At 38.8% G+C, this 26,562-nt stretch overlaps 1 protein-coding gene, 1 non-coding gene and 1 pseudogene across 3 annotated transcripts; 1 reads left to right on the top strand and 2 right to left on the bottom strand.

Moving 5' to 3' along the window:
- Positions 1-1,918: 1,918 nt before the first annotated feature.
- Positions 1,919-12,921, bottom strand: LOC115414627 (cholesterol 24-hydroxylase-like; annotated as a pseudogene).
- Positions 1,994-21,848, bottom strand: LOC115414618 (cholesterol 24-hydroxylase-like). Of its 2 annotated transcripts, XM_030127837.1 has the most exons (16): positions 21,644-21,848; positions 21,489-21,566; positions 21,306-21,387; positions 21,052-21,125; positions 20,757-20,843; positions 18,646-18,787; positions 17,320-17,430; positions 17,066-17,228; positions 16,438-16,503; positions 15,349-15,421; positions 15,174-15,258; positions 14,930-15,040; positions 14,703-14,791; positions 14,127-14,193; positions 13,884-14,051; positions 1,994-2,017 (listed from the first exon to the last, which is right to left on the bottom strand). In XM_030127837.1, exons 1-15 carry the CDS (start codon positions 21,793-21,795, stop codon positions 13,902-13,904), a joined length of 1,530 nt encoding a protein of 509 aa, XP_029983697.1. In that variant the 5' UTR covers positions 21,796-21,848; the 3' UTR covers positions 1,994-2,017; positions 13,884-13,901. The 2 variants fall into 2 exon arrangements, with proteins under 2 accessions (XP_029983697.1, XP_029983696.1); XM_030127836.1 differs by lacking the exon at positions 1,994-2,017 and having other exon boundaries at positions 13,125-14,051.
- Positions 21,849-26,259: 4,411 nt separating this feature from the next.
- trnat-ugu (transfer RNA threonine (anticodon UGU)) lies at positions 26,260-26,332 on the top strand. Its single transcript has one exon. It is a non-coding gene; the product is annotated as a tRNA-Thr (tRNA).
- Positions 26,333-26,562: the final 230 nt, after the last annotated feature.

Raw genomic sequence — 26,562 nt, 5'->3', positions numbered from 1 at the left:
CCTACTTATTTTGGTGCATCTGGGTGAAATCAGTCCGGATCAAATATTAAGGAGTCCTTGAAGAATTTCTCCATCCTCGCAGCCACACAGGAGCTTTTCTGAGGTAATTCTTGGTTGAACTGGTGCGTTTTGTGTTTCTATGCAAAGTCACAGCCCCCCCTTGTGTACACTATCAGTAATAGCACTGAGTGCACTACACATCTGTACAAAGTAAAAACATGCACATGAACCGCCCGACATCCAAGAAAGCACAAGTTTCTGCTTTTTTTTTTGGCTTGAAAAATGGTTTTGAGTGAAAAGAACATGACTAAACAGTTTTAAGCAAATTTTTAAAAATATATATATTAATGTCCTTTGCAGTGGATAGCTTTTGTTCAATAAAGCTATGAAACTTTTGTCCCTGTAAGTGAGCAAAAAAACTCATAACAGGTTAAGAAAATAAATGATATGCTGAAGCTGTAGGCCACTGTTTGGTTGAATTTAACACCACACCTGCATTTTTCAGTCTCCATCAAGATACAACAAGGATATATACAGGAAATATGTAAACAGCAGCAAATATACAGTGGTATACAATCACCTGGGCAGACAAAAAAAAAAAGCCTAAGTTTAAAGATGTACCGACCACAGACAAGATGACAAGATGCAAATAATAATAGTAATGATAATAGATTTTTATTTATAATCAACTTCGTCAACACTAAACCATTCAACAATCAGTAGAACAATGGATGAACACATACAATAAGTGAATGCAAAGATCAGACCAGTTACATACACCCTCAGAGACCATTTAGTTGTGACTATTTTGTTTTAAATACTGAGAAATTAATATGTATGCTTATTCCAACCACAGAAAACAAAGCTAGGTGGGTTAAAACACTACTGTATAGTATATAATAACAGTATGGCAACAATACAATGGAGGAAAACATCACTTTAAATGTGACTTTACTGTGACTCATGTAAGATCAAATGAAGAACTGTTAATGGTATTCAATGTGATGTATATAATGAAAATATTTTTACACTGTTGCTCATAAAGTTGGAATCATTTTATTTCCAGACACATTCCTCTTTTTCGCTCTATTTATGCACATCAGTAATCACCTTTGACCAGGTCTGATGATTATAACCCTAAACCTACCTGTCAGGTACCAGACCCAGTGCAGGACTCTGGTCTTTACATTCACTGTGGAATTAGAAACCGGAAACTTTTATGATTACCTCCGCCAAGGAGGTTATGTTTTTGCCAGGGTTTGTTTGTCTGTCTGTCTGTTTGTCTGTTTGTCTGTCCGTTAGTGTGCAACATAACTCAAAAAGTTATGGACAGATTTTGATGAAATTTTCAGGGTTTGTTGGAAATGGGATAAGGAAGAAATGATTGACTTTTGGGGGTGATCGGGGGTGGGGGGGCCCACGGGGGGGCCCACTGATCAGCTTTGGCGGAGGTCTGTGCTCTCCGAATGCTTCTAGTTTTACCTGTTTAAATAAGTATTGTTTCGTTCATGGCAAAAAAAAATTTAAAAAAATGCAGTTTTACTTTTGTATTTTATTCCAATTGAGAGGTTGTAGTTTTTTTTTTACTTTTACTTAAGTAAAGGAGCTGTACTTCTACTTTTACGAGTATTTTTTCACACAAGTAGCTGTACTTCTACTTAAGGACAGAACGTGAGTACTTTTGCCACCTCTGCAAGTAGTTATACCCCATCAAGATTTACCATCACTGTAGGCTAAAGCAGTACACTGCAAATTATTTGGTTCTTCCCAAGAAAAAAAAAATACTTAGATTTAGAAGTGTTAGATAATTTATCTTGTTTTAAGAGTTAATTTCTTATTTTAAGTGTTCATACATCTGTAGACATGCTTATTTCTAGATTTCACTATCTTAATTCAAGCAATTGTCTTGGTGTATGGACAGATATTTCACTTATATTGAGGACCTTTTCCCTCAGACTTAGTGTTTCTATCTTGTTTTTAGACACCCTTTTTTTCTAAACCTGTAGAGGCACAGTGCCTGGTGGTGTATGAACATTTACTGGCTGTGTTTCCTGTGTCTGATAGAGCACAACACTCCACTCTTTGGCCTGAGTGTTTCAGTGTCCAAGAGGTCAAAGGTCTGTCTTGGGATGAAGGTGAAATTAAACCTCTGTAGCAGTTTGGCCATCACCACTTTAGTCTCCATCTGTAAACACCAGAACACACCATCAGATGAACTGTACAGACACCGTGTATGATGTTCCATTGGTTCCACTGCTATTTTCTTACCTGAGCAAAGTTTTTTCCCAGGCATGCACGTGAACCAAGGGCGAAGGGGTAGTAGCAGTAATAAGGCCTTGAATAGAATATAAATAGACAGCAGAGAACATGAGTAATGCCAGGACAAGAAATAGTCCCCTAAAACATGGAGAACTAGAAGCACTCGGAGAGCGCAGACCTCCGCCAAGGCTGATCAGTGGCCCCCACCCCCGATCACCACCAAAATTTAATCATTTCTTCCTTATCCCATTTCCAACAAACTCTGAAAATTTCATCCAAATCTGTCCATAACTTTTTGAGTTATGTTGCACACTAACGGACAGACAAACAAACAAACAAACAAACAAACAAACTAGAAGCACTCAGAGAGCGCAGACCTCCGCCAAGGCTGATCAGTGGCCCCCCCCATGGGCCCCCCCCACGCCAAGGAGGTTATGTTTTTGCCAGGGTTTGTTTGTTTGTTTGTTTGTCTGTCTGTCTGTTTGTCTGTCTGTTAGTGTGCAACATAACTCAAAAAGTTATGGACAGATTTTGATGAAATTTTCAGGGTTTGTTGGAAATGGGCCCCCCCGTGGGCCCCCCCACCCCCGATCACCACCAAAACTTAATCATTTCTTCCTTATCCCATTTCCAACAAACCCTGAAAATTTCATCCAAATCTGTCCATAACTTTTTGAGTTATGTTGCACACTAACGGACAGACAAACAAACAAACAGACAAACAAACAAACCCTGGCAAAAACATAACCTCCTTGGCGGAGGTAATAAAAGCAAGAATGAAACTGAAAGTTGTAATGACCCCTCTGCTGCCCCTTTTGACACCTATTCCCCCGGTTGGTCTCAGCTCTCCAAGACCACACACTGACCCTGAAAGACCTGAAAAACTTCAAAGAGTGATATTTTGCTTTTTACCTCCGCCAAGGAGGTTATGTTTTTGCCAGCGTTGGTTTGTTTGTCTGTCTGTCTGTCCATGTGCAAGATAAGTCATAAAGTTATGGACGGATTTGAATGAAAATTTCAGGAAATGTTGATACTGGCACAAGGAACAAATGATTACATCTTGGTGGTGATCGGGGTGGGGGGTGGGGCACTGATCTGCCTTGGCGGAGGTCTGCGCTGCCACTGCAGGGACGTTAACGCAGCCGCCTGCTGCGGCAGCGCGAGCCTCTGTTTCTCACAATGCACGTTGCGATAAAAAATTCAGAAGATCCCGAGTTCCCTCCCGGTTCTGAATGTAAACACATGGTTTGTTTATGGTGGATGGCACTTCGAAATTGTTCACAGTAATGAAAGAGATTCAGGTGAGTAATCACAGAAAGACTTACAGATTCATGATACTTAGGCTATGACTGAGGTTTTACAGATTTGATGAAAAATTGGTCACGAAAGTCTCCTGCACCTTTAAAGCTTTAAATAAACCCTTAACATTTAACCCTTCATATCATTTAGAGTTATTCTTTGGGTTAATCTGGAATGTGTTTTAGAGTATGGGTGAGAGTGTCTGTACAATATTTTTTTTCTTTTAACAAAGATTCTTGTTGTACTTAGGTGTAATGAATGGAATAATGGAATCATTATTTGGTATGAATGAGCAAAACACTTGAATGCCCGTGCAGTCTTTTCTGGACTTTTCCTGCTGATATGGCATTGAAACAGTGTCAGTGCTTCAGTCATGCTATTGAGAGGTTGCTATGGCTTCAGTTGTTCACCAGATGTCACCATCACTGAAGCCTTGAAGCTTTGAATCTTTTTTGGCACAATTTTTAGGAAAGCCTCAGAGCTTCGTGAGGCTTCACCTGCCCACCACTAGTAATTCTGGATTTTCCTGGTTTTAACTCTGCCTGGCCTGACCATGTGTCTTCGCCTGTCTCCTGGTTAACCTACCTGCCTTCTGCCCTGGACCACGTATCTTCACCTGCTCCCCATTATACTCCCTCTGCTTTCCCCATTTCTGTGTGTCTTCAATAAATACATTTCTGAACTGATTCTATACCTGGTGTACTGCATTTGGGTCCTAACCTAACCTGTGACACAGATAGACAGACGGACAACAAATCACGTCCTACTTACTTCGGTGCATCCGGGTGAAATCTGTCTGGGTCGAATGTCAGTGGGTCCTTGAAGAACTTCTCCATCCTTCCAGTCACATAGCTGCTAAACTGAGGTTCAGAGCAGCTTTAAAAAGCGCAAACTTACTAAATACCCTAAAATGCTATGTTCAGTTATTTTGAATATGCAACTAAACAATCCTACTTTAGTTCTTAGAAATAAAGGATTGCAAGAAAACATGAAAACTTACACATATACATGAAAACAAAATATGACTTCATTTGCATATTCAAAAAGGAGTGAGAAGAAGGATCACTTTTTTAATCCCACCCCTTTACATTTGGTTCCTGAAACAAACACATTTATAAGTGACTCACTCACCAAAGCAACACATCCTCCAGGTATGTGGATACCGTCAATGACCATGTCTTCAAGTATATCTCGAGATGTACCTGGAACTGTTGAGTAAAGCCTCAGAGTCTCTTTTAGCACCTGAGAATAGTCACAGCATGATGCACATCTCAGTTCAGTTACATGTTTAGAGACTTGCTGGAAAATAGCAAGTAAATTCTGATGGATTATTGTGTTATGTAAATGAAAACAGAGTTATTATTAGCACATGTACCTGTGAGAGGTAGGTCAGCTGGCCCAGATCCTCATACCTTATGTCCATTTTCATTCCAATAACATCATCCACTTCTTTCTTCACTCTGAGAATAACAAAACACTCCTTAAGTTATAATCCAAATCGATGAAATATCAGTTACTATTTACAAGACCTACTGTGTATTTGTCCTTACTTTTCCATTATTTCAGGATGTCTTCCCAGTTCCATGACGCAAAAAGCAAGTTGATTAGCTGCTGTCTCATGGCCTAAGCCGTTACAAAGAGTAAGATTAATAAATACATTAACCTCCCAGCAATCAAATACAGATCACACACACAAAATAAAGAAAAGAAAAAAAAAACAAATAAACCTAAACTAAAAATTTAAACTAAAGCAATCAAGATGAGTTCACCCACTGTATCAATTAACAATTGGGTGTGATTTGCCTTAATTTGAAGTTGACTGTCGCAGACAGTATGTCATTAATACTACAGTCAATTTAATATCAATTATCATCATTTTCCAAAGACATTTTGACAAAGAATTTAATACATATATAGTAAAACTACAGTGTGTCCATGTATTGTTAAAAAACAGACAACACAGATTCAAGCAATTGTTCAGAAGTATTAAGTTTGTCTAACACATTTTCATTAAACTTGAACAAAAATCTATTATATGATTATTTCACACAGCAAAGGAAGGCCTCACCTGCAATGAAAAATGTCACAAAGTTGTCCACCATCAGCTCTTCATCTTCTTTACTCATGATTTCCTCTGGAAAAAGAAGGAAACAGGACTTAAGAAGTGAAAAAGTGATAAGAATAAGTGGTGCCAGGCACAACAAACCCCGCCCCTCACACGTATTGTAGCTTATTTTGGCATCGATCCAGCTGATGTCATCATGTCTGTGAGTGTGATGATGTCATCATATCTATTGCCTCTATATATGTGTCAAGTTTGAAGTAAATTGAAACACAATTGATGTTTTTATAGATGTTTGAAATTTTGCCCATTATAACTAAATGGAAAAAAATTGGAACATTGACCTACTTTTCCCAAAATACAATCACATTTTCTGGGTCACTGGCAATCTATAAACCCAATTTGGTAAGAATTCAACCAATAGTTTTGCTGCTAGAGTGTTAACAAACAAACAAACAGAACTAAAAACAATACCCCTTGCCTCCCATTCGGGGGGCGGGGTAATAACAACATATCAAGGTATATTTTGCACACTGATAGAAACATTAGCAGCTAAAGTCAGATATGATCACTACTCTGTTCTTTTCTACAGTAATTCATTTACAACATGACTCCTGTTTCTTCTTATCAAATCAAATGTGAATTTGAAGGACCATAACCTTGTCCAGCTGTTTTGAGGATTTGTATGAGGACGTCCTTGGGCACATCAACACCATTTTTTATGGCAGTCTTTCTGTCATGGATCCACTGAGCTCCAGTTGCACGTAGCAGACGGCATGCCTCCCTCACTTCATTAATAAATGGTCTGTTCTTTGGATTGAGTTGGATATTGGATAAGGAAAGATTTTCAGACTGAAAAATTAAAAGGATTATCAACAATTCAACACTTTTAACACCTGCATTAAAGCCATACAGAAAAGAGTCTGTCCCGGACATGGTAGACCACTCCTTTCAGACATGTCTCGATGGCTTTGGAGAAAGGTGAAGTCTCCTTCTGCAGGTCCAAATCAACATCAAATGCAACCTAAAAGGAATCAATAAACTATCAGATACATGCCAACGTATGATCCACCACAGTGTAAGAAGGTGGGCTAGTTAGAAACAGGCTCATTCCCACTGATGATTCGGTGCTTTGTACAACTACAGTGGTGTGCAAAAATATTAGAACACTTGCCAAGTCTTAAGAAACTGGTGGTTTATTTGTTCCCAGAGCCTGAATTTCACTTTTTTGACATTGCAAAAGGTAAAGGCAAAGGTACTGAGAATATTTCACCTCCGAATTTATCAGTCCAGTCCTTTTTTTTACATTTTACTCTAATATTTAGTGTGCCCCCCCCCTTGGCAACAATCACAGCAGCGCACTTTTCTGGCATCATGTATGGTATGTATTTTCTGAGAGTTTCAACCCCAATGTCATTCCATGCTCTCAGACGGTCATTCCAGAGAGTTCCCTTAGATTGTTGCCAAAAAAGTGAAATTCAGGCTCTGGGAACAAATAAATCACCAATTTCTTAAGATTTGACAAGTGTTCTAATATTTTTGCACACCACTGTACAATTCCATAAAAGTTGAGACACTGTGTAAAATATTAACAGACACAATGCAATTATTTGTGAATCTCATAAATCCAAATAGATCACAGTAGAAATACATAGAAAACATCAAAATGCAAGAAAATGTGCCACTTAAAGGAAAAAGGTAAATTTGAATCTAACAACGATACAAAGATTTCACACATCGGTGAGAAACCTAAAATTAACAGCAAAATTTGCTCAGTGAGTCAAGATTTGGGTTTTACTCTTCAGGATTTTAATTGAAGGCACACATTTCCGTTAGTCGAAGGATTCCAGCACATTTAGTCTTCCACAAGGGCCCTGTTCCTTGCCATGCAAATTTGTGCCCTCCCCAACATATCTGCGACATCACACCTAATCATGCCCCTGTCCTACCTCAGGAGTTCCCCTTCAGCTGTGATGATGCAATGAATTACGTATGCTGACTGAAAGATTTCAAATTTCAAATGGTCAGTTCAAAACAAGCTTAAAGAATCCTCACTAACAGCATTAACACCTTGTGTTTGCCATGACAGACTCAAATCTGTCATTAATGTGAAATCTTTGTATCGATGGTAGGAGGTCAACAAGTCATTATTTTTTTCCTGTTTTATGTATGAAAGTAAAAGACCAATGGAACCTGTTGTTACGGTCTGTGCTTGTGTTGACCGCCGGCTTCTCCCTCTCCACATTATCCCTGATCAGAACCACCTGCTGAGCGCCATGCGGCTGCAGCACATCATCATGTAGCCTATTTAAGGCTTGGTGCTGCAGCCGTCGGCACTGGTCCATTGCATCTTCTCCACTGGCTCCATAATCCGGACTCTTACTCACTCGGACTCTGACTCAGATTTTTATTTATTCCATGTTTCTGTTGTCATTTATGTTAATAAACCCATTTCTCCCTTCAGCACCATGCTTTTGAGTCCTCTCCTTTCCACCCTCCCTGTCACCTGTCATCCATGGCAACAGGTCTCATATGAACCCTTACACTTCCATGCAGGAAAGACGTTTCTTTGCACAATTCAAATTAGCGTTGATTTTCAAAATGTCTTCACATTTTGGTTTTATGTTGTTTTTTTCTGAGTCTACTTTTTTCTGATATACCCTGTAGTTTCTGTGTCCACAAACAATGCTTTCTGGTGATGCTATGGAGCCTATGCTGAGATTTCGTAACAGAATCATGCCCTTTTTTAATGCAGTGCCGCCTGAGGGCATGAAGATCATAGGCATTCAATATGGATTTTTGACTTTGTCTATTGTGCAGAGAGATTCCTCCAGAGTCTCTGAATTTTTGATTATGTCACATACAGTAGGTGATAAGGTTTTTAAAGTACCTTGGCGATAACATCCAGTGTAACACCATTGAAGAGCTGGAGCATGCTGAGCTCCTCTGTTTTCTTATCAGCTTCTTCTGTCAGTTTTTCCATCAGTTTCTCAGCCCTCTCGTTGAAAGTGCCCATGAGACCTCTAAGGTACCTGGAAATAAGGATTGTTTTACACAAAATCATAACTCCAAGCCTCCACAGAAACTCTAGAAAGTGAGTGGTAATTTAGTTTGCAGACAGCAGCCCACAAAATAATGGGTCTGATCAAGCGGTAACATGTGGGCACATTTTGTATAGTAGCAATCCGTGCCGTACTGTACTGTATTGTACTTGAAACTTAAGGCTCATTTACCTTTTCCTTATCTCCTGAATCTTCGCAAACTTTCATTTGAGTGGGCAGGGCGTTTGTCCTGGCCTATTATATATTATATTTATGTATAATAAGTCTGGTGATGATTTTTTGTATGAAACTTTTGGTGTGGTGGCAAGGATTAGTGGAAACGCTAGTAGTAGAGCTCATGCTGGATCTGGCAACCCCTAGACTGTGGGGAGGCGGAGAGGATACCACGCTCCAAAGTATTTTGAATGTCATTGCAGTACCAGTTTTGGCCACAATCCTACATACGGCACTTTTAAATGTGGTGAACTCACAAGCTGCTGAAGGCTGGGTCCATGATCTTTAAACCACTGCTCATGCTCTTGTACTGTCACCAAGCCCTTGCCAAAGAACCTTAACAAAGGTGAAGAAATTAAAGAGCTTTAAATAATGGATCTGAATTATACTACAGCTAAAACATTTCACTCAGTTGACCACAAACACTGATATAACAGTAGTGTATCTTGGTATCTTCCTAAAACTCATGCCCTTCATGCTACTTTAAATGCATAACAGCATCCACAAATCTGGCATGTCAAAGATTAAAAGACAAATAAATTACCTTTGACCAAAAAGGTTAGAGAGCCTCTTGTAGATATTTTTGTTTTTGGGGTACTTTGGGGACATTAAGATTTCCTGAAACCACAGCAAACAAGAGGACACACTGTTATAATGAATAACACGAGAAAATGACTGTTGTTGTTGTTTTGGTTGGTTGGCTGTTTTTTTTCCTTTGTTTTTTTTTTTGTTTTGTTTTTTAACACATCAGGTTTATCTGGTGACCTTTGCACTGATGTTTGAGTAATATTATTAAAGTAAAGTTGGCAGTACATTGGCAGATTGGGACTTTAGCCGTTAATAGCAAACAAACGAAAGGACCACAAAGCACATATGTTACCTTGTTGTGATCTTGGTTATGCTGGCAAAATACTACAACATCATTTCAGCCGAAATGACCCGTATCTCGTTACATCAAAAAGCAATTGCTTTCTTCAGCAGGACCATTGTGCATGGACCGCTTAGGGACCGTCTACAAAGTGCTCAAACACAAATAGTGGGAAATAAGTTTTTGCTGAAGGAGGACATTTCAATTATTTCTTGTTCAGTAGCTCCGGCCACAATGGGAGAGGAGCCTCCACATTCACAGACCATGGTAAGGACACCTCCCCCTTCCTACTACAACACTCAGTTTAGGGAAATATACTTTTGCTAATGAAGGAGGAACTTTTTAATAATTTTTTGCTTAATAGCTCCTCCCACAAGGGAGGAGGAGCCTGCATACTCAAACCCCATGACAAGGACACCTGCCCCTTCCTACTACAACACTCAATTTATACAAAAATACATTTGCTATTGAAGGAGAAACTGTTAAAATACTTTTTTAATAGCTCTGCCCACAAAGGGGGAGGAGCCTGCATACTCAAACCCCACGACAAAGACACATCCCCCTTCCTACTACAACTCTCAGTTTAGGGAAATAAACTTTTGCTAATGAAGGAGGAACTTTTTAAAAGTTTCGTGCTCAATAGCTCCGCCCACAATATGGGAGGGGCTTCCATAATAACAGACCATGACAAGGACACCTCCCCCTTTCTACTACAACTCTTATGTCGCGTTTCCACTACATGGAACTGGCTCGACTCGACTTGGGTACCAGGTCCTATTCCTGGAGACTGTTTCCATCACAGGATACTACCGACTTTACAGTACCAGGACGTCATAGCGATGTGGTGCATTACCTCTGTGTCGTCTGTCCAGAGAGTTGCTGATAAATTTGTTCATTGCGTGTTGTCTCGTCAAGCTCATGCTGAATTTTTACGTCAGCCACCAAAGACTAAATCTCCTCCGACCATGGTGTAGTTTTGCGGGCTGTCATCATGTGGATTAACCTACTGCTATATTTACTGTAAACATCCGCATCTGTTTTTTGTTAAACGGCGGATCACAGAGAGAATTCTCTGACCAGAGAGAGGAGAGCAGAGGTGATACCAAAGAACTAGTACCGGGCACCAGATTCCAGGTCCTTTTTCATAATGGAAATGCAAAAAGGCCGAGTCGAGTTGAGTAGAGCCGGTACCATGTAGTGAAAACGTGGCATTAGTTTAGGGCAGGGGTGGGCAATTAAGTTTCCTATGGGGCCACATGAGAAACTTTGACAGTTGTTAAGGGCCGAATCAATACACTTGCAGCTCTCCTTTATCTCTGTCTCTCTCTCTCTCTACTTTACAATAATACAAAAACAGTAAATGCAACGATACAACAATAAAATGAAAATGTGGAGCACGGAATACAACTATTCAAAGAATATTCACAAAAAGACTTTCGAAAATGTGCAAAACCAGCTCCACATTAACTTTACACGAAAAACTATAAATGCATCCAGCTTTGTTTGTTTGCCTATCACAGTTCCTTTTCATTTTCTTTACATCTGACTTCAGTAAAGAAATACTTACAAGTCCATGTCTTGTTAAAAACTCTGCATTCGGAATCAATCTTTTTATTTTTTTGCTGTTAGCTGACATCTTCACTTCACAGCTGACCAACAAACCATCAGTGCATAAGCCTTATGCAAATACAGAAAGTATGTGTGGGGAAAAAAAAACAACGGTAAATTAGCAGATCCTTCAAAATAAAAGCAGTGGTGTTGTATTGGTTACGTCTATTATGATGATATATATTTGCATTGACTTTTAATTTACCAATGACCTCATGTGGGCCAGTTAGGGTCAGCTGTTGGGCCACATGTGGCCCCCGGGCCTTACAATGCCCAGGTCTGGTTTAGGGAATGATACTTTTGCTATTGAAGGAGGAACTTTTTAAGTATTTCTTTTTCAATAGCTCCACTCACAAAGGGGGAGGAGCCTGCATATCCAAACCCCATGACAAGGACTTATCCCTCTTCCTACTACAACTCTCAGTTTAGGGAAATATACTTTTGCTATTGAAGGAAGAACTTTTGAAGTATTTCTTTTTCAATAGCTCCACTCACAAGGGGGGAGGAGCCGCCACACTCACAGCTCATGACAAAAAAGAAATATTTAAAAAGTTCCTCCATCAATAGCAAAAGTATATTTCCCTAACAGAGTTGTAGTAGGAAGGGAGATGTGTCGTTGTCATGGGGTTTGAGTATGCAGGCTCCTCCCCCTTTGTCGGCAGAGCTATTCAAAAAGAAATATTTAAAAGGTCCTCCTTCAGTAGCAAAAGTATCATTCTCTAAAATAAGAGTTGTACTAGGAAGGGAGAGGTCTGCTGGCGAGAAATTCATCTTTGGTGTACTTTGAGGACATTAAGATTTCCTGAATCCAGAAACGACAATAAAGAGAACATTGTGAAACTGGTGCTAACAGTTAGGTCATTTTAACATGCGAAAACAAAGCAGCAAGGCAGGTCTACCAGGTCAACTTGACACCAATTATTGTGAAATCATTGTGCAATACAACTATGCAAATGGGTGCAAGTTGGCATTTACCTTGGTTGCATGTGGACAGGTAATGCTTATTAAAACATTATGGAGTGAATTAATCCTGTACACGGGCCCATAAGTCTCAGACCTGGAAATAACACACAATAACATATAGCTTTAATAGTATAAATGTAAATATAAAACTAAGCCTAAGTCTGGAGCATTGGTTGAACTATTCTTACCACTCAAGGAGTTTCTCATACACTATTCCATCAGCTTTCATTATCTTCAAAAATGTTGGTAAATGTCCAAAGAAAAAACTGTTACAGAAAAAATAAAAGAGAAAGGTAACACAACAGATATCACAAAATCACTTTGTTGTGTTTAATGGCAGTATGACCTGGCTCTGATGCGTTCACTTACCTGTCCCTCGGTGGTCCAGGGATGTGGTCATACTTCATATGCTTGTATTTAATGTATGCACAGAATCCGAGAAACGCCATGAACAACAAAGACAACAACAACAGCAGTAGTGTCGATGACCAGTTTAACAGAATATGCCATAATGCCATCGTGGCACACGGAGAACCGAGAGACTATAGTTAACAAGTTGAGGAGAAAGTGTTGATTAACAGGACGGATTCAATGCCTCCAGTGGTCATGATGGATTCAGTGGGTCATGACAAACAAATGGTCCAACCAAGTGGGCGTGGGGTGTCAAATTTCTCACCTTTGTCACAGTATCGAAGTCTACAAGAAAAAAAGAACTGCAGCTGGGTTCATTTAAGGTCCACCACATACACGAGCAGACACAGATTAACTAAAGAAAAAAGTCCAAAAAGACTGGTATTATAAAATACATTTAATTAAAATTATTGTATCATAACATTTTCACAACATTTACACAATTTCAAATTTTATCATGAAGTCTTTTTTGTTTTTCAAAGTTGTATTTGATCTACAGACTCAGGTCTATGTAGAACAGTTGAGTGTAAAGTCTAATCTAAACAGGGGGAGGCAGCATTTAACTACTATTCTGCAAACAACTGAAACAAAGTAGAGCTCAGATTCACCCCAAATGTAGACATTTGTAAATCCAGGTTGAAAAAATATTTTTTCTCTTCCTCTGCCTCTGAATAGGCTCTATATCTTACTCTTGTCAGACTATGTCTTAATTCTTATTGCTATTAAACTCTAAAGGGTTGCATATTCATTTTTTCAATTCAACATTTAGTTTTTAAATATTTTACTCTTCTCTATCATGATTTTATGTAGACCCTTGATTATATATCTTAATATTATTATCTTTTGTTTAACCAAAAGGTTCATGAGGTGAAGGTTCTTTTAACTAAAGCGCACTGACCTGTCTTTGTGTACTAAATGCATCATATAAATAAACTTGCCTTGCCTTCAGCATCTACATGGGCAGGAATCCAGAGGAATGAAATATTAAAACTTCTACACTTGTTGGATGTTGTCTTCCATCAGTCATACAGCAAATAATGCTCCCAGTAGTTCAACTTTAAACCAACAAACAGTCAGTTGCTGTCTTTTAGATCTTTAAAGTTATCTTACACTGTGGAATGAGGAATGCTGACAGTGCATGGTACTGTATGAACATCTATTGGCTGTGTTTCCTGTGTCTGATAGAACACAACACTCCACCCTTTGGCCTGAGTGTGGCAGTGTCCAAGATGTCAAAGCTTTGTCCTGGGACGAGTGTGAAATCAAACCTCTGTAGCAGCTTGGCCATCACCACTTTAGCCTCCATCTGTAAACACCAGAACACACCATCAGATGAACTGCATAGATACTGTGTATGATGTTATGTTGGTTATTTTCTTACCTGAGCAAAGTTCTGCCCCAGGCATGAGCGTGGACCGAGAGCGAAGGGGTAGTAGCAGTAATAAGGCCTAGAAAAACAGAGAACAGAGACCAGTGAGTAATGCCAATACAAAGAACACTCCTCTAATACACGCAGAACTAAAACAAACAAGTGGTTCAAGGCACAATAAACCCCGCCCCTCGCACATATTGTAGCTTATTTTGGCCTCAAACCAGCTGATGTTATCATGTCTATGTGTGTCCTGATGTCAGCATATCAATTGCCTCCATATATGTGCCAAGTTTGAAGTAAATTGAAACAAAATTTTTGATTTTATAGACACTTGACATTTCACCCATTATAAGTAAATGGGAGAAGAAAAAAGATTAAAAAAAAAAAAAAAATCAAAAAAATTGAACTTTGACCTACTTTCCCAAAAATGTAATCACATCTATTCTAGGTCACTGGCAATCTATAAACCCAATTTGGTATGAATTCAAGCAATAGTTTTGCTGCTAAAGAGTTAACAAACAAACCGAACCAAAAACATTGCCTCTTGCCTCCCCTTTGGGGGCGGGGTAATAATTTCGTACTTACTTGGGTGCATCTGGGTGAAATCTGTCTGGATCAAATATTAGCGGATCCTTGAAGAATTTCTCCATCCTCCCAGCCACATAGGAGCTCAACTGCATTTCAAAGTCAATTCACTTTTCAGTTTAGGAATTACTCCATGTATTATTTTAGTAGAATACAGTAAAGTATGGTAGTAAAATGTCTTATGTTGCATTACATAAACAGCCACTTTTAAAAAGTGACTCACTCACCATACATGTGAATCCTCCAGGTATGCGGATGCCGTCAATGACCATGTCTTCAAGTATATCTCGAGATGTACCTGGAACTGTTGAGTAAAGCCTCAGAGTCTCTTTTAGCACCTGAGAATAGTCACAGCATGATGCACATCTCAGTTCAGTTACATGTTTAGAGACTTGCTGGAAAATAGCAAGTAAATTCTGATGGATTATTGTGTTATGTAAATGAAAACAGAGTTATTATTAGCACATGTACCTGTGAGAGGTAGGTCAGCTGGCCCAGATCCTCATACCTTATGTCCATTTTCATTCCAATAACATCATCCACTTCTTTCTTCACTCTGAGAATAAAAAAAACACTCATTAAGTTATAATCCAAATCGATGAAATATCAGTTACTATTTCCAAACTTACTGTGTATTTGTCCTTACTTTTCCATTATTTCAGGATGTCTTCCCAGTTCCATGACGCAAAAAGCAAGTTGATTAGCTGTTGTCTCTTGGCCTAAGCCATTACAAAGAGTAAGATTATTAAATATACTAAACATTAAAAGAAACTTATCACAAATTCTATGTGATGCTATTTCACACCATTTTATTAAATATGAAAACAAATTCTTTCTTGTTCTTAAACAACATTTAATTAACAAACAAAATACAACACACAACAAAACAGTGGATGAGTATCCAGAGGATAATGTAAAATATGACAAAGGGTAGTTCAACAAAGTTCACATTTAGCAACAAGTAACATTATTAATCCACAGCAAGTCAAAGTTTGACCACATGGTCCAGATCAATGTCCTCAGTACTGGGTATGTCCTCCCTGAGCCCTAACACAGGCTGTGCACCCTTTGACCATTTGGTCAATCTTTGACTTGCTGTGGATTAATAATGTTGCTTGTTGCTAAATGTGAACTTTGTTGAACTACCCTTTGTCATATTTTACATTATCCTCTGGATACTCATCCACTGTTTTGTTGTTTGTTGTATTTTGTTTGTTAATTAAATGTTTTTAAGAACAAGAAAGAATTTGTTTTCATATTTAATAAAATGGTGTGAAATGGCATCACATAGAATATGTGATAAGTTTCTTTTGATGTTCAGTTTACATTAACCTCCCAGCAATCAAATATAGATCACACACACAAAATAAAGAAAAGAAAAAAAAAAACAAATAAACCTAAGCTAAAAATTTAAACTAAAGCAATCAAGATGAGTTCACCCACTGTATCAATTAACAATTGGGTGTGATTTGCCTTAATTTGAAGCTGACTGTTGCAGACAGTTTGTCATTAATACTACAGTCTATTTAATATCAATTATCATTTTCCAAAGACATTTTGACAAAGAATTTAATACATATATAGTAAAACTACAGTGTGTCCATGTATTGTTAAAAAACAGACAACACAGATTCAAGCAATTGTTCAGAAGTATTAAGTTTGTCTAACACATTTTCATTAAACTTGAACAAAAATCTATTATATGATTATTTCACACAGCAAAGGAAGGCCTCACCTGCAATGAAAAATGTCACAAAGTTGTCCACCATCAGCTCTTCATCTTCTTTACTCATGATTTCCTCTGGAAAAAGAAAGAAACAGGACTTAAGAAGTGAAAAGGCATCTGTGTATGTGTTTAGAATTACAAGTCCAACACATTTAAATGAATAAGGTGATAAGAATAAGTGGTGCCAGGCACAACAAACCCCGCCCCTCACACGTATTGTAGCTTATTATGGCATCGATCCAGCCGATGTCATCATGTCTGTTGCCTCTATATATGTGCCAAGCTTGAAGTAAATTGAAACACAATTGATGTTTTTATAGATGTTTGAAATTTTGCCCATTATAACCAAATGGAAAAAAATTGGAACACTGACCGACTTTTTCCCAAAATGTAATCATATAGTTTTGCTGCTAGAGTGTTAACAAACAAACAAACAGAACTAAAAACAATACCCCTTGCCTCCCATTCGGGGGGCGGGGTAATAACAACATATCAAGGTATATTTTGCACACTGATAGAAACATTAGCAGCTAAAGTCAGATATGATCACTACTCTGTTCTTTTCTACAGTAATTCATTTACAACATGACTCCTGTTTCTTCTTATCAAATCAAATGTGAATTCGAAGGACCGTAACCTTGTCCAGCTGTTTTGATGATTTGTGTGAGGATGTCCTTGGGCACATCATCGCCGTTTTGTATAGCAGTCTTTCTGTCATGGATCCACTGAGCTCCAGTTGCACGTAGCAGACGGCACGCCTCCCTCACTTCATTAATAAATGGTCTGTTCTTCGGATTGAGCTGGATATTGGATAAAGAAAGATTTTTAGATGGCAAAATTAAAAAGATTATCAACAATCAAACACCTTTAAGACCTGCATTAAAGTCATACAGAAAAGAGTCCATCCCGGATATAGTAGACCATTCCTTTCAGACATGTCTCGATGGCTTTGGGGAAAGGTGAAGTCTCCTTCTGCAGGTCCAAATCAACATCAAATGCAACCTAAAAGGAATCAATAAACTATCAGATACATGCCAACGTATGATCCACCACAGTGTAAGAAGGTGGGCTAGTTAGAAACAGGCTCATTCCCACTGATGATTCGGTGCTTTGAACAACTACAATTCATAAAAGTTGAGACACTATAAAATATTAACATAAACACAATGCAATGATTTGTAAATCTCATAAATCCATACAGATTGGAGTAGAAATACAGAGAAAATATCAAAATGCAAGAAAACTTTAAGTAAAAAGGTCAATTTGAATCTAACATCAATGCAAAGATTTCACACATCGGTGAGAAACCTAAAATTAATTGCAAAATTTGCTCAGTGAGTCAAGATTTGGGTTTTACACTTCAGGATTTTAACTGAAGGCACACATTTCCGTTAGTCAAAAGATTCCACCATGTTTAATCTTCCACATGGGCCCTGTTCCTTGCCATGCAAATTTGTGCCCCCCTCAACATATCTGCGACATCACACCTAATCATGCCCCTGTCCTGCCTCAGGAGTTCCCCTTCAGCTGTGATGATGCAATGAATTACGTATGCTGACTGAAAGATTTCAAATTTGAAATGGTCAGTTCAAAACAAGCTTAAAGAATCCTCACTAATGGCATTATCCCCTTGTGTTTGCCATGATAGACTCAAACCTGTCGTTAATATGAAATCTTTGTATCGATGGTAGGAGGTTAACATGTAATTATTTTTTTCCTGTTTTATGTATGAAAGTAAAAGACCAATGGAACCTGTCATCCATGGCAACAGGTCTCATATTAACCCTTACACTTCCATGCACAAAAGATGTTTATTTTGCACAATTCAAATTAGCGTTGTTCACTGAAGCATGAAAACTGACCCAGGACACTGGTGTCAATCAAGGGAGAATTACATGGTCCACAAACACATATGATCAAATTTTCAAAATGTCTTCACATTTTGGTTTTATGTTGTTTTTTTCTGAGTCTACTTTTTTCTGATATACCCTGTAGTTTCTGTGTCCACAAACAATGCTTTCTGGTGATGCTATGGAGCCTATGCTGAGATTTCATAACAGAATCATGCCCTTTTTAATGCAGTGCCACCTGAGGGCATGAAGATCATAGGTATCAAATATGGATTTTTGACTTTGTCTACTGTGCAGAGAGATTTCTCCAGAGTCTCTGAAATTTTGATTATGTCACACACAGTAGGTGATAAGGTTTTTAAAGTACCTTGGCGATAACATCCAGTGTAACACCATTGAAGAGCTGGAGCATGCTGAGCTCCTCTGTTTTCTTATCAGCTTCTTCTGTCAGTTTTTCCATCAGTTTCTCAGCCCTCTCGTTGAAAGTGCCCATGAGACCTCTAAGGTACCTGGAAATAAGGATTGTTTTACACAAAAACATAACTTCAAGCCTCCACAGAAACTCTAGAAAGTGAGTGGCAATTTGGTTTGCAGACAGCAGCCCACAAAATAATGGGTCTGATCAAGTGGTAACACGTGAACACATTTCGTGTTTTCGAGTCTCTGTTATGTAAGCAGAGTAACTTATATGTATGTATTAGACATACTTGAGTAGGCATTTATAAGCACTTTAACGTTATGTATAACAAAATTTGGGGAGATAAAATTTTTAAGTGAAAAATGTCAAATTACTGCTCGGTAACACATGGACTTGAAACGGACATCAATTTTTTAAGCTTTGATGTTCACTTGCGCTTGATTGGACTCTAATACAAAAAGAATACACTAAAAAGTTACCATGACTACTAAGGATCTTAGGAAAAGGAAAAAACTAAACAATCATATCAAGAGCTTCAGATATTAAAATAGAGAAGCCAATGGTGACCGTAATGAAAAACCTCAAATCTGTAATTTATGACCTAAAAAATCCAATAAAAACTAAATTCTCTGATTTGTTGGTTCTTTTGATGTTTTAATTGACAAATAAACAGAGAAAGAATTTTCAGTGTTTTCACTGATCCACTTCATTGTATTTGGAATATATTTATCAAGAGTGGATTTCAATGCCTGCAATACAATTTAAAATAGTTGGAACATAGGGAAAATAAGACTTAAGTTTACGGAATGTATAACTATAACTGTTGTGTATGATTGTATAATGAGCAGGTTTATTGGTAAAGAGAGGAGTGGATCAGAATTGAGTTGAAGTGCAGCATCCCTAAAAACCAAGCTTTATAACCAAATTGTCAGGTAAAAAATATTTTTTACAACTCAAAACTATATAAAATTTTGGTTTCACCAGTTACAGTAGATAAAATTGTGAAACTATTCAAGGCATCATGGAACTGTCCATGCATAAAGGTCGAGGATGAAAACCACTGTTGAATGTGTATGACCTTCAACTCTCAGGCAGCATTTCATCACAGATCAAGAATCCATGTTCATCATGCATCAAGCATGGTGAACGGTGGCTGGAGAATTTTGGAAAACATTGTCACTAAAACAGTCAGTCAAACCAAACCTAGTGATTCATCAGGTGCACAGATCAATAAGAGCCCCTGTTATTTGGGCAGGACTATCCACCTGAAAGCTGTTATCAGATGAAACAGGGGATGTCCAGATGAAACCAGCTAAAATAGTTCTTTGAAATTCTACTGAAGGACCTTTTAGAACTGAGAACCGGACCCTTTAAATACTGAGTTGGTATCATAGTCCTGTACAGGGCCAACCGTCGACCTAACAATGACATTATGAAGATGACAATTAAAAACTGGCAACTGTTGAGAAGCTGAAGTCTTATATGTAACAAGAACAGACAAAAATTCTACTGCCAAAGTGCAACAATTGACATAATCAGTTCCCAAATGATTAAAATATCAAAAGTGTAAAAGGGGAAATGTACAATCAAGGTGGTCTGTAAAACATTACAAGTCTTTTCATTGAAGCAACAGAAGATGAAATCACAGGGAAAAAAACACCATAATTTGATACACCCCTTCTTTCTGCAGCTCTCTCCTCAGTCCAAATTAAAAGTTAAGTATAAGTACAGATGATCTGATACCAATTCATGTTGTTATGGAAGTGTGAAGCCACTTTTCTAAGCTTCCGTGTTGTCAGAGTAAAGCAGTAGAATCACGTCCAGGTCACGTCTGACAGAATCTGATCACTAATCACAGCTGTCAGTCATATATTCAACCTCTGCACCTGTCTGTAAACACCTGCGATTAGGTAGTACATTCTAAAGCCTTTTGTGTCTTAACCAACCTGTTGAAGTACAGTATACATTTATCCACTTTTTAATCGGTGATGTTAAAAAAAAACAACTATCACACAATGCAGCCCTTGACAACTGAACTTTGTTAAATGTGGTGAACTCACAAGCTGCTGAAGGCTGGGTCCATGATCCTGCGCTGTTTAAACCACTGCTCATGCTCTTGTGCTGTCACCAAGCCTTTGCCCAAGAACCTTAACAAATGTGAAGAAATCATAGAGCTTTAAATAATGGATCTGAATTATACTACAGCTAAAACATTTCACTCAGTTGACCACAAACACTGATATAACAGTAGTGTATCTTGGTATCTTCTTAAAACTCATGCCCTTTATGCTACTTTAAATGCATAACAGCATCCACAACTCTGACATGTCAAAGGTTAAAAGACAAATAAATTACCTTTGACCAAAAAGGTTAAAAAGCCTCTTGTAGACAAAATTATCTTTGGGGTACTTTGGGGACATTAAGATTTCCTGAAACCACAGCAAACAAGAGGACACATTGTTATAATGAATTATAATGAATGTTGTTTTTTGGTTAGTTAGTTGTTTTTTGTCTTTGTTTTTTTGTTTTATTTTTTAACACATCGGGTTCTTCTGGTGACCTTTACACTGATGTTTATGTAACATATGATAAAAGAGGTAAATGTTGACCTTGGTGGTATCCGGGCAGGTAACACCGATTAAAACAAAATGAAAGATATTTATCCTGTAAACGGGTCCGTAGGTCTCAGACCTGGAAACAACACAATAAAGATAAATGTAGTCTGCAAACAAATAATACATGAACACTGTTTTTGTCCATATTTGTCGAACTACCTCTTATTTTATACTTACCACTCCAGAAGTTTGTCCTGTACGATTCCACCATTTCTCATTACCTTCAAAAACGACGGCGAATGTCCGAGTAGAAAACTTTTGAGAAGGAAAATAATGTTATAAAACACTTTTCCTTCAGTGTTTAGAAGGTATGGTAGATTCACTTCACTTACCTGTCCCTCGGTGGTCCAGGTATATGGTCATATTTTATATGTCTGTATTTAATGTACAGGCAATAAACGAGAAACGCCACGAAAAGAAGAAAAAACAGGAAAGTAAGTACATGAGCAGCAGTCCAGCGTAACATTATGTGTAAACCTGCCATAATGTCCGGTTATGTAAACTCTGCAGAAACAGGACAACTGGACTGAACCACGGTCAATTTAGTAAAGTTCAGTTCAGCGTACGTGATGACGCAATGACGCACTACGTCCCAGCACTTCCACATTACACAGTGGTAAAACATGGGAAAAGCGGCGGTTCGTGGCAGGTTATCTCCGTAGGTATCAATTATTCGTACAGTTTGGATTGTAAACAGTGATGGTGGGATGAGGCCTAGTGAATGTGACGAAGCTTTCTGGCCAAATGCTTCACCAAAAGCCTGATCAGACAAAGCCCCGTTTAACAGCTCATTTGGGAATACTGACATCTGCTGGTGGATCTCAGTAGAATTATGTCAAAATCTCCATTTGAGATCTTGTTAAGTCAGATGAAATAAGTCTATCCAGATCATGGTATATCAATAAAGCAGTGTGTGTGTGTGTGTGTGTGTGTGTGTGTGTGTGTGTGTAAATAAATGATAAACTGAGACATAATACTGTAAAAAAAAAAATTGCACTGCATTAGACTGCAAAACAAATCTACCTACAGGTACAAATAAAGTAACCTTGAACCTTATATTTCTTTAGTAGAAATTCCAGGTTCATGTTATTCACATTTTTTAAAGGATTGTTTGTCAACGTAAACATTTTCATAATTTTAGATTAATTTTTTAATATAGAGGTTAATCATAAAAAGTTTGGAATTCACAGTATTTCTATATTATTGTTTTAATGGTCCAGCCCACTTCAGATCATATTGGGCTGGATGTAGCCCCTGAACTTTAATGAGTTTGACACCCCTTATGGAACGATTCAGGGACTCAGTTGCAAATGTCCGGCTGCGTCATGGGGGGGTGAAGGTGTGATCCTCTGACATGAAGGATGCTGTTGTATTAACACCACAGAGAGAGGAGCATGACTGAATATGAGACCTGTCCATCAAGCACAAGGGATGGGTTTTAAACAAGCAACTCAGGGCTCCAACGGCAGCCAAAACTGCTTCAGTCTCAGCTGGGTCCATTCTGGTCAGTGCATTCTGTTACGGCATGACACTCTGTGGTCCCAAATGCACGAGACACTCAAGGTTCAGTGGTTAAAGGAATTTATTTTGACAAGAATCCAAAAAATACAAAACAGATGAACAAAGGGAGGAAGCACAACGTGCTCTATAAGAAAAGTAAAAAAACCTAATGAACAAAAAGAGGAGCACAACTTACTCAATATAAAACTAAAACCTGATGTACAAAAAAAACCCCAAAAAACCCCACATGAACAAGATTAAAGATACTTAGCACAGGATGAGCTTCACAGGGTAACAGAAATGACACACTGACAACAGACAAAGGGAGAGGGGAGAATATATAGGGAAGGCAGGGACCACAAACAGGTGCGGGCAATTACAGGAGGAACACCAGGTGCAGGCAATGAGGGAATTAGGGAAGCCAAAGACAAGACAGAGTGCAGACAAAAACAGGAAGGTGACCACCATCACCAAAATAAAACAGGAAGAGACAGAAAACCAAAACCCCTAAACTAAATCAAAATAAACGTCGACGCATGACAAAAGAAAGAAATCAATGAATCAATAAGTATAGTACAGTGAGACTAATGACCATGAAAGCACTGAAGGGTGGAGATTCTGTTGGATGTCCTGGTCTGAGCCCACCACTGTGATAGCCTGTCATTCAGGCTTCTAAATTCAACATCAAATGCAATCATTTTGGATGATCATAATTTAAACCATCATATGTGCTGCATACTTGAACACACAGAGCTGCTGATGTTAATATCTGTGGGTTAGGGTTGGGGATAGAGGACCTGTTTTCAAAATGCTGGACTTAATCAGATTTCCACTGGGCCCGAAAGCCCTGTACCAAAAGTCCCACATTTTTGGGATGAATCACAGTGATTTTGAGTTTAGACTGAAAAGCTTACTTTGTTGAGAACTGGGGTGGGCTACTTTCTCATTTCATGCAACAAATATGTGGTTTCCTCACAGATTCTCAGTATGGACCTTTTTTTCCATATAGAACAAGGTTTTCTATCTCTAAACTGAGTTCATGCCTACTATTTAACTGAATTATCAGTAAAAGCAAGAAAATTATGACTTAGACAACATTTTAAAGTATGTGTTGTATTTGACTTTTGCATTTTCAAATGTAACACTACTGTGACACTTAAGACTGTGTTACTGTGTCACTTAAGACTGTGTTACTGTGTCACTAGACTACTGTACCTGTGTTTCATACAAGACATTTAGACATACCTTCTTTAAAAGTCATTCCTAACTATTTGTTTTTTAAGTTCCAGTCAGAGTAAAGAGGAGTAAGAAGTAAACCAAATAAGGAAGGCTTTGTAGTTAAAGGTGCAGGAGACTTTCGTGACCAATTTTTCATCAGATCTGTAAAACCTCAGTCATATCCTAAGTATCACGAATCTGTAAGTCTTTCTGTGATTACTCACCTGAATCTCTTGCATTACGGTGAACAATTTCGACGTGCCATCCATCATAAACAAACCTGTGTGTTTACAAACAGAGTCAGGAGGTAACTCGGGCATCTTCAGAATTTTGTCGCAGCATGCATTGTGGGAAGCGAAGGCTCGCACCGCCGCCTGACAGTGGTGGAGCGAGCCTATGATATTATACGGATGAAACATGGAAATGGCTGGAGGAATATGCATAGAGGGAAGGGAGCTCCTGCTGTTTCCACATTGTCTGTAGCAGCTGCCGCTGCCAGACAGCAGCGCACACCGGCGTTTCCCACAATGCGCGTCGCAACAAAATTCCAAAGACTGGAGTCCAAATCATGTGATTACAATGCACTGTAGGCTACGCCCAGATAGCAAAATCATTATGGCTTAAATCTGGCCCAAAACTGGCATGCCATTTTGGCAAAGTTCTGGGCAGATGTATGGGCCCTAAATGGCCCAAAATAGGCAAGCCAAAATCAAACCAGAAGGAAGCCAAAATTCACCCAAAACTAATTATAGACTCCCAAAATATAGTCATAATTGTCCCAGAAAAGCCCCAAATCCCCACGATCCAGCCAAAAAGCCTGTAAGTCACGACTTCAAACCACGACTCACGACTTTGTAACGTTCTAGACAAGTCACGCCAAACTGCCTGAGCGCAAGGAATTGTGGTAGCTAGATGTAACCAAACCAGTATGGTGGACCGTACGTTATGTTCATTTACTATCATTTCTATCGCCAAAGGTGCTTGCTCCTTGGTTATTTAAGGGAAACAGAGGGGGAAAAACGGCACATAAGGCAAGAGAAGCTGTTATACCTTTTATGTTATGTTATTTATATATTTGGATACGTATTTGGTATTAATTAATTCTTGCTCTCAAAGACTGAAAACTAGCTAACGCTAGAGTAACTGCTGATTATGCTTTTTAGGCCTGAGCCGAGTAAAGCCGGCGCAGGGCCTACTGAGTCTGCAGTGGGCACATGGGGACGAAATCGCCAGTGACGTGGTCGCCTTTCGCCACTGTCGCCACTCTCACACATATTCACATTCACGGCAGTGAGGCTTTTAAGAACATGTACATGACATGTACACAAACCACATATTTACACCTGCTTAGAATGAATGGGAGTCAATGGGCCACACCAGTCGGGGTCAGTCACATGTGTGTAAGTGCACGACACGAGACACTGGACCCCACAGACATGTGGGGGACCTCCAGAGCTTTCAAATAAGGCCAAATATGTGGTTGCCATAGAAACGGCTATATTATTCTTGCTCAGATTATTATTATTTTTTAAAAAAATTTTAAATTTATTTTTCTTCTCCTGCTCTTTGAGCTCAAATTTGACCCCCTGAATATTTACGAAAACTCACCAAATTTTGCAGTAACAGTTGCAGTAGACTCATTGGCACCTTCATTAATATCTCGTTCACTTGCTTGTCTTTTTTCTTCCAGTTGCACTGATGGATGAACTGTTCTCATGTGTCTGTGCAGGTTGTTTGTGGAACCAGCTCTGTATCAGATTTTTGTCTTGCACGCTCTACATTCTGCCTTAGTTTGGTCAGTGTCATTGAAATATGTCCAGATTTTGCTGCGTTTCCTGTTGTCACTCATTTTCTCAACTTTTTTTTACCTGTCCAGTCCGTCTGCGTTGTGGTCCCTGTTTTTTTCTCTCTCTCTCTCTCTCTCTCTTTCTCTCTCTCTCTCTCTCTCTGTCTCCTGTTCGTGCGCTGGCTGTGTGTGTAACTCCGCCCCTCTCCCCTCTGCTCGGTGAGGGGGGGGGGGGGGGGGGCACGAACGAACGAGACAAAGCGGCTCCCAATCAGGAGCCGGATCCTGTTGTTCACATCAAAGAACCGGCTCTCAGAGCTGTTTCATTCGCGACCGACACATCACTAGATTGGATAAAAGCAAAATTATTCAAACAAATACAAGTTCTAGAATAGCTGTATATAATCGTTAAATAGTTTAAACGTTCCAGGTATTCGCATGGCAGGCTCCATAGCTCAGTGGTTAGAGCACTGGTCTTGTAAACCAGGGGTCGCGAGTTCGATCCTCGCTGGGGCCTTGCGCATGGACTTCCTTTTGCTTTTTCTATTTTCCGTACTTTTACAGTCGTCTGTACCCAGGGTTTCTTCATGAGTAGCTTCAGCCGGTGCAAATAATACCGTAATGATTAAACGCTTATGCAACACACGTTCATAGTTCAGTATGAGAGTGGACAGTTGAGTTCCACATAACTTATGCAGGCTATGATAGACGATAATTCTGTCAGTTGACGCACTAAGGACGCGCCCT

This window comes from Sphaeramia orbicularis, chromosome 24 (genome assembly GCF_902148855.1).
Source record: "Sphaeramia orbicularis chromosome 24, fSphaOr1.1, whole genome shotgun sequence".
NCBI lineage: Eukaryota > Metazoa > Chordata > Actinopteri > Kurtiformes > Apogonidae > Sphaeramia > Sphaeramia orbicularis.
This window is presented reverse-complemented; position numbering and strand designations above follow the sequence as displayed.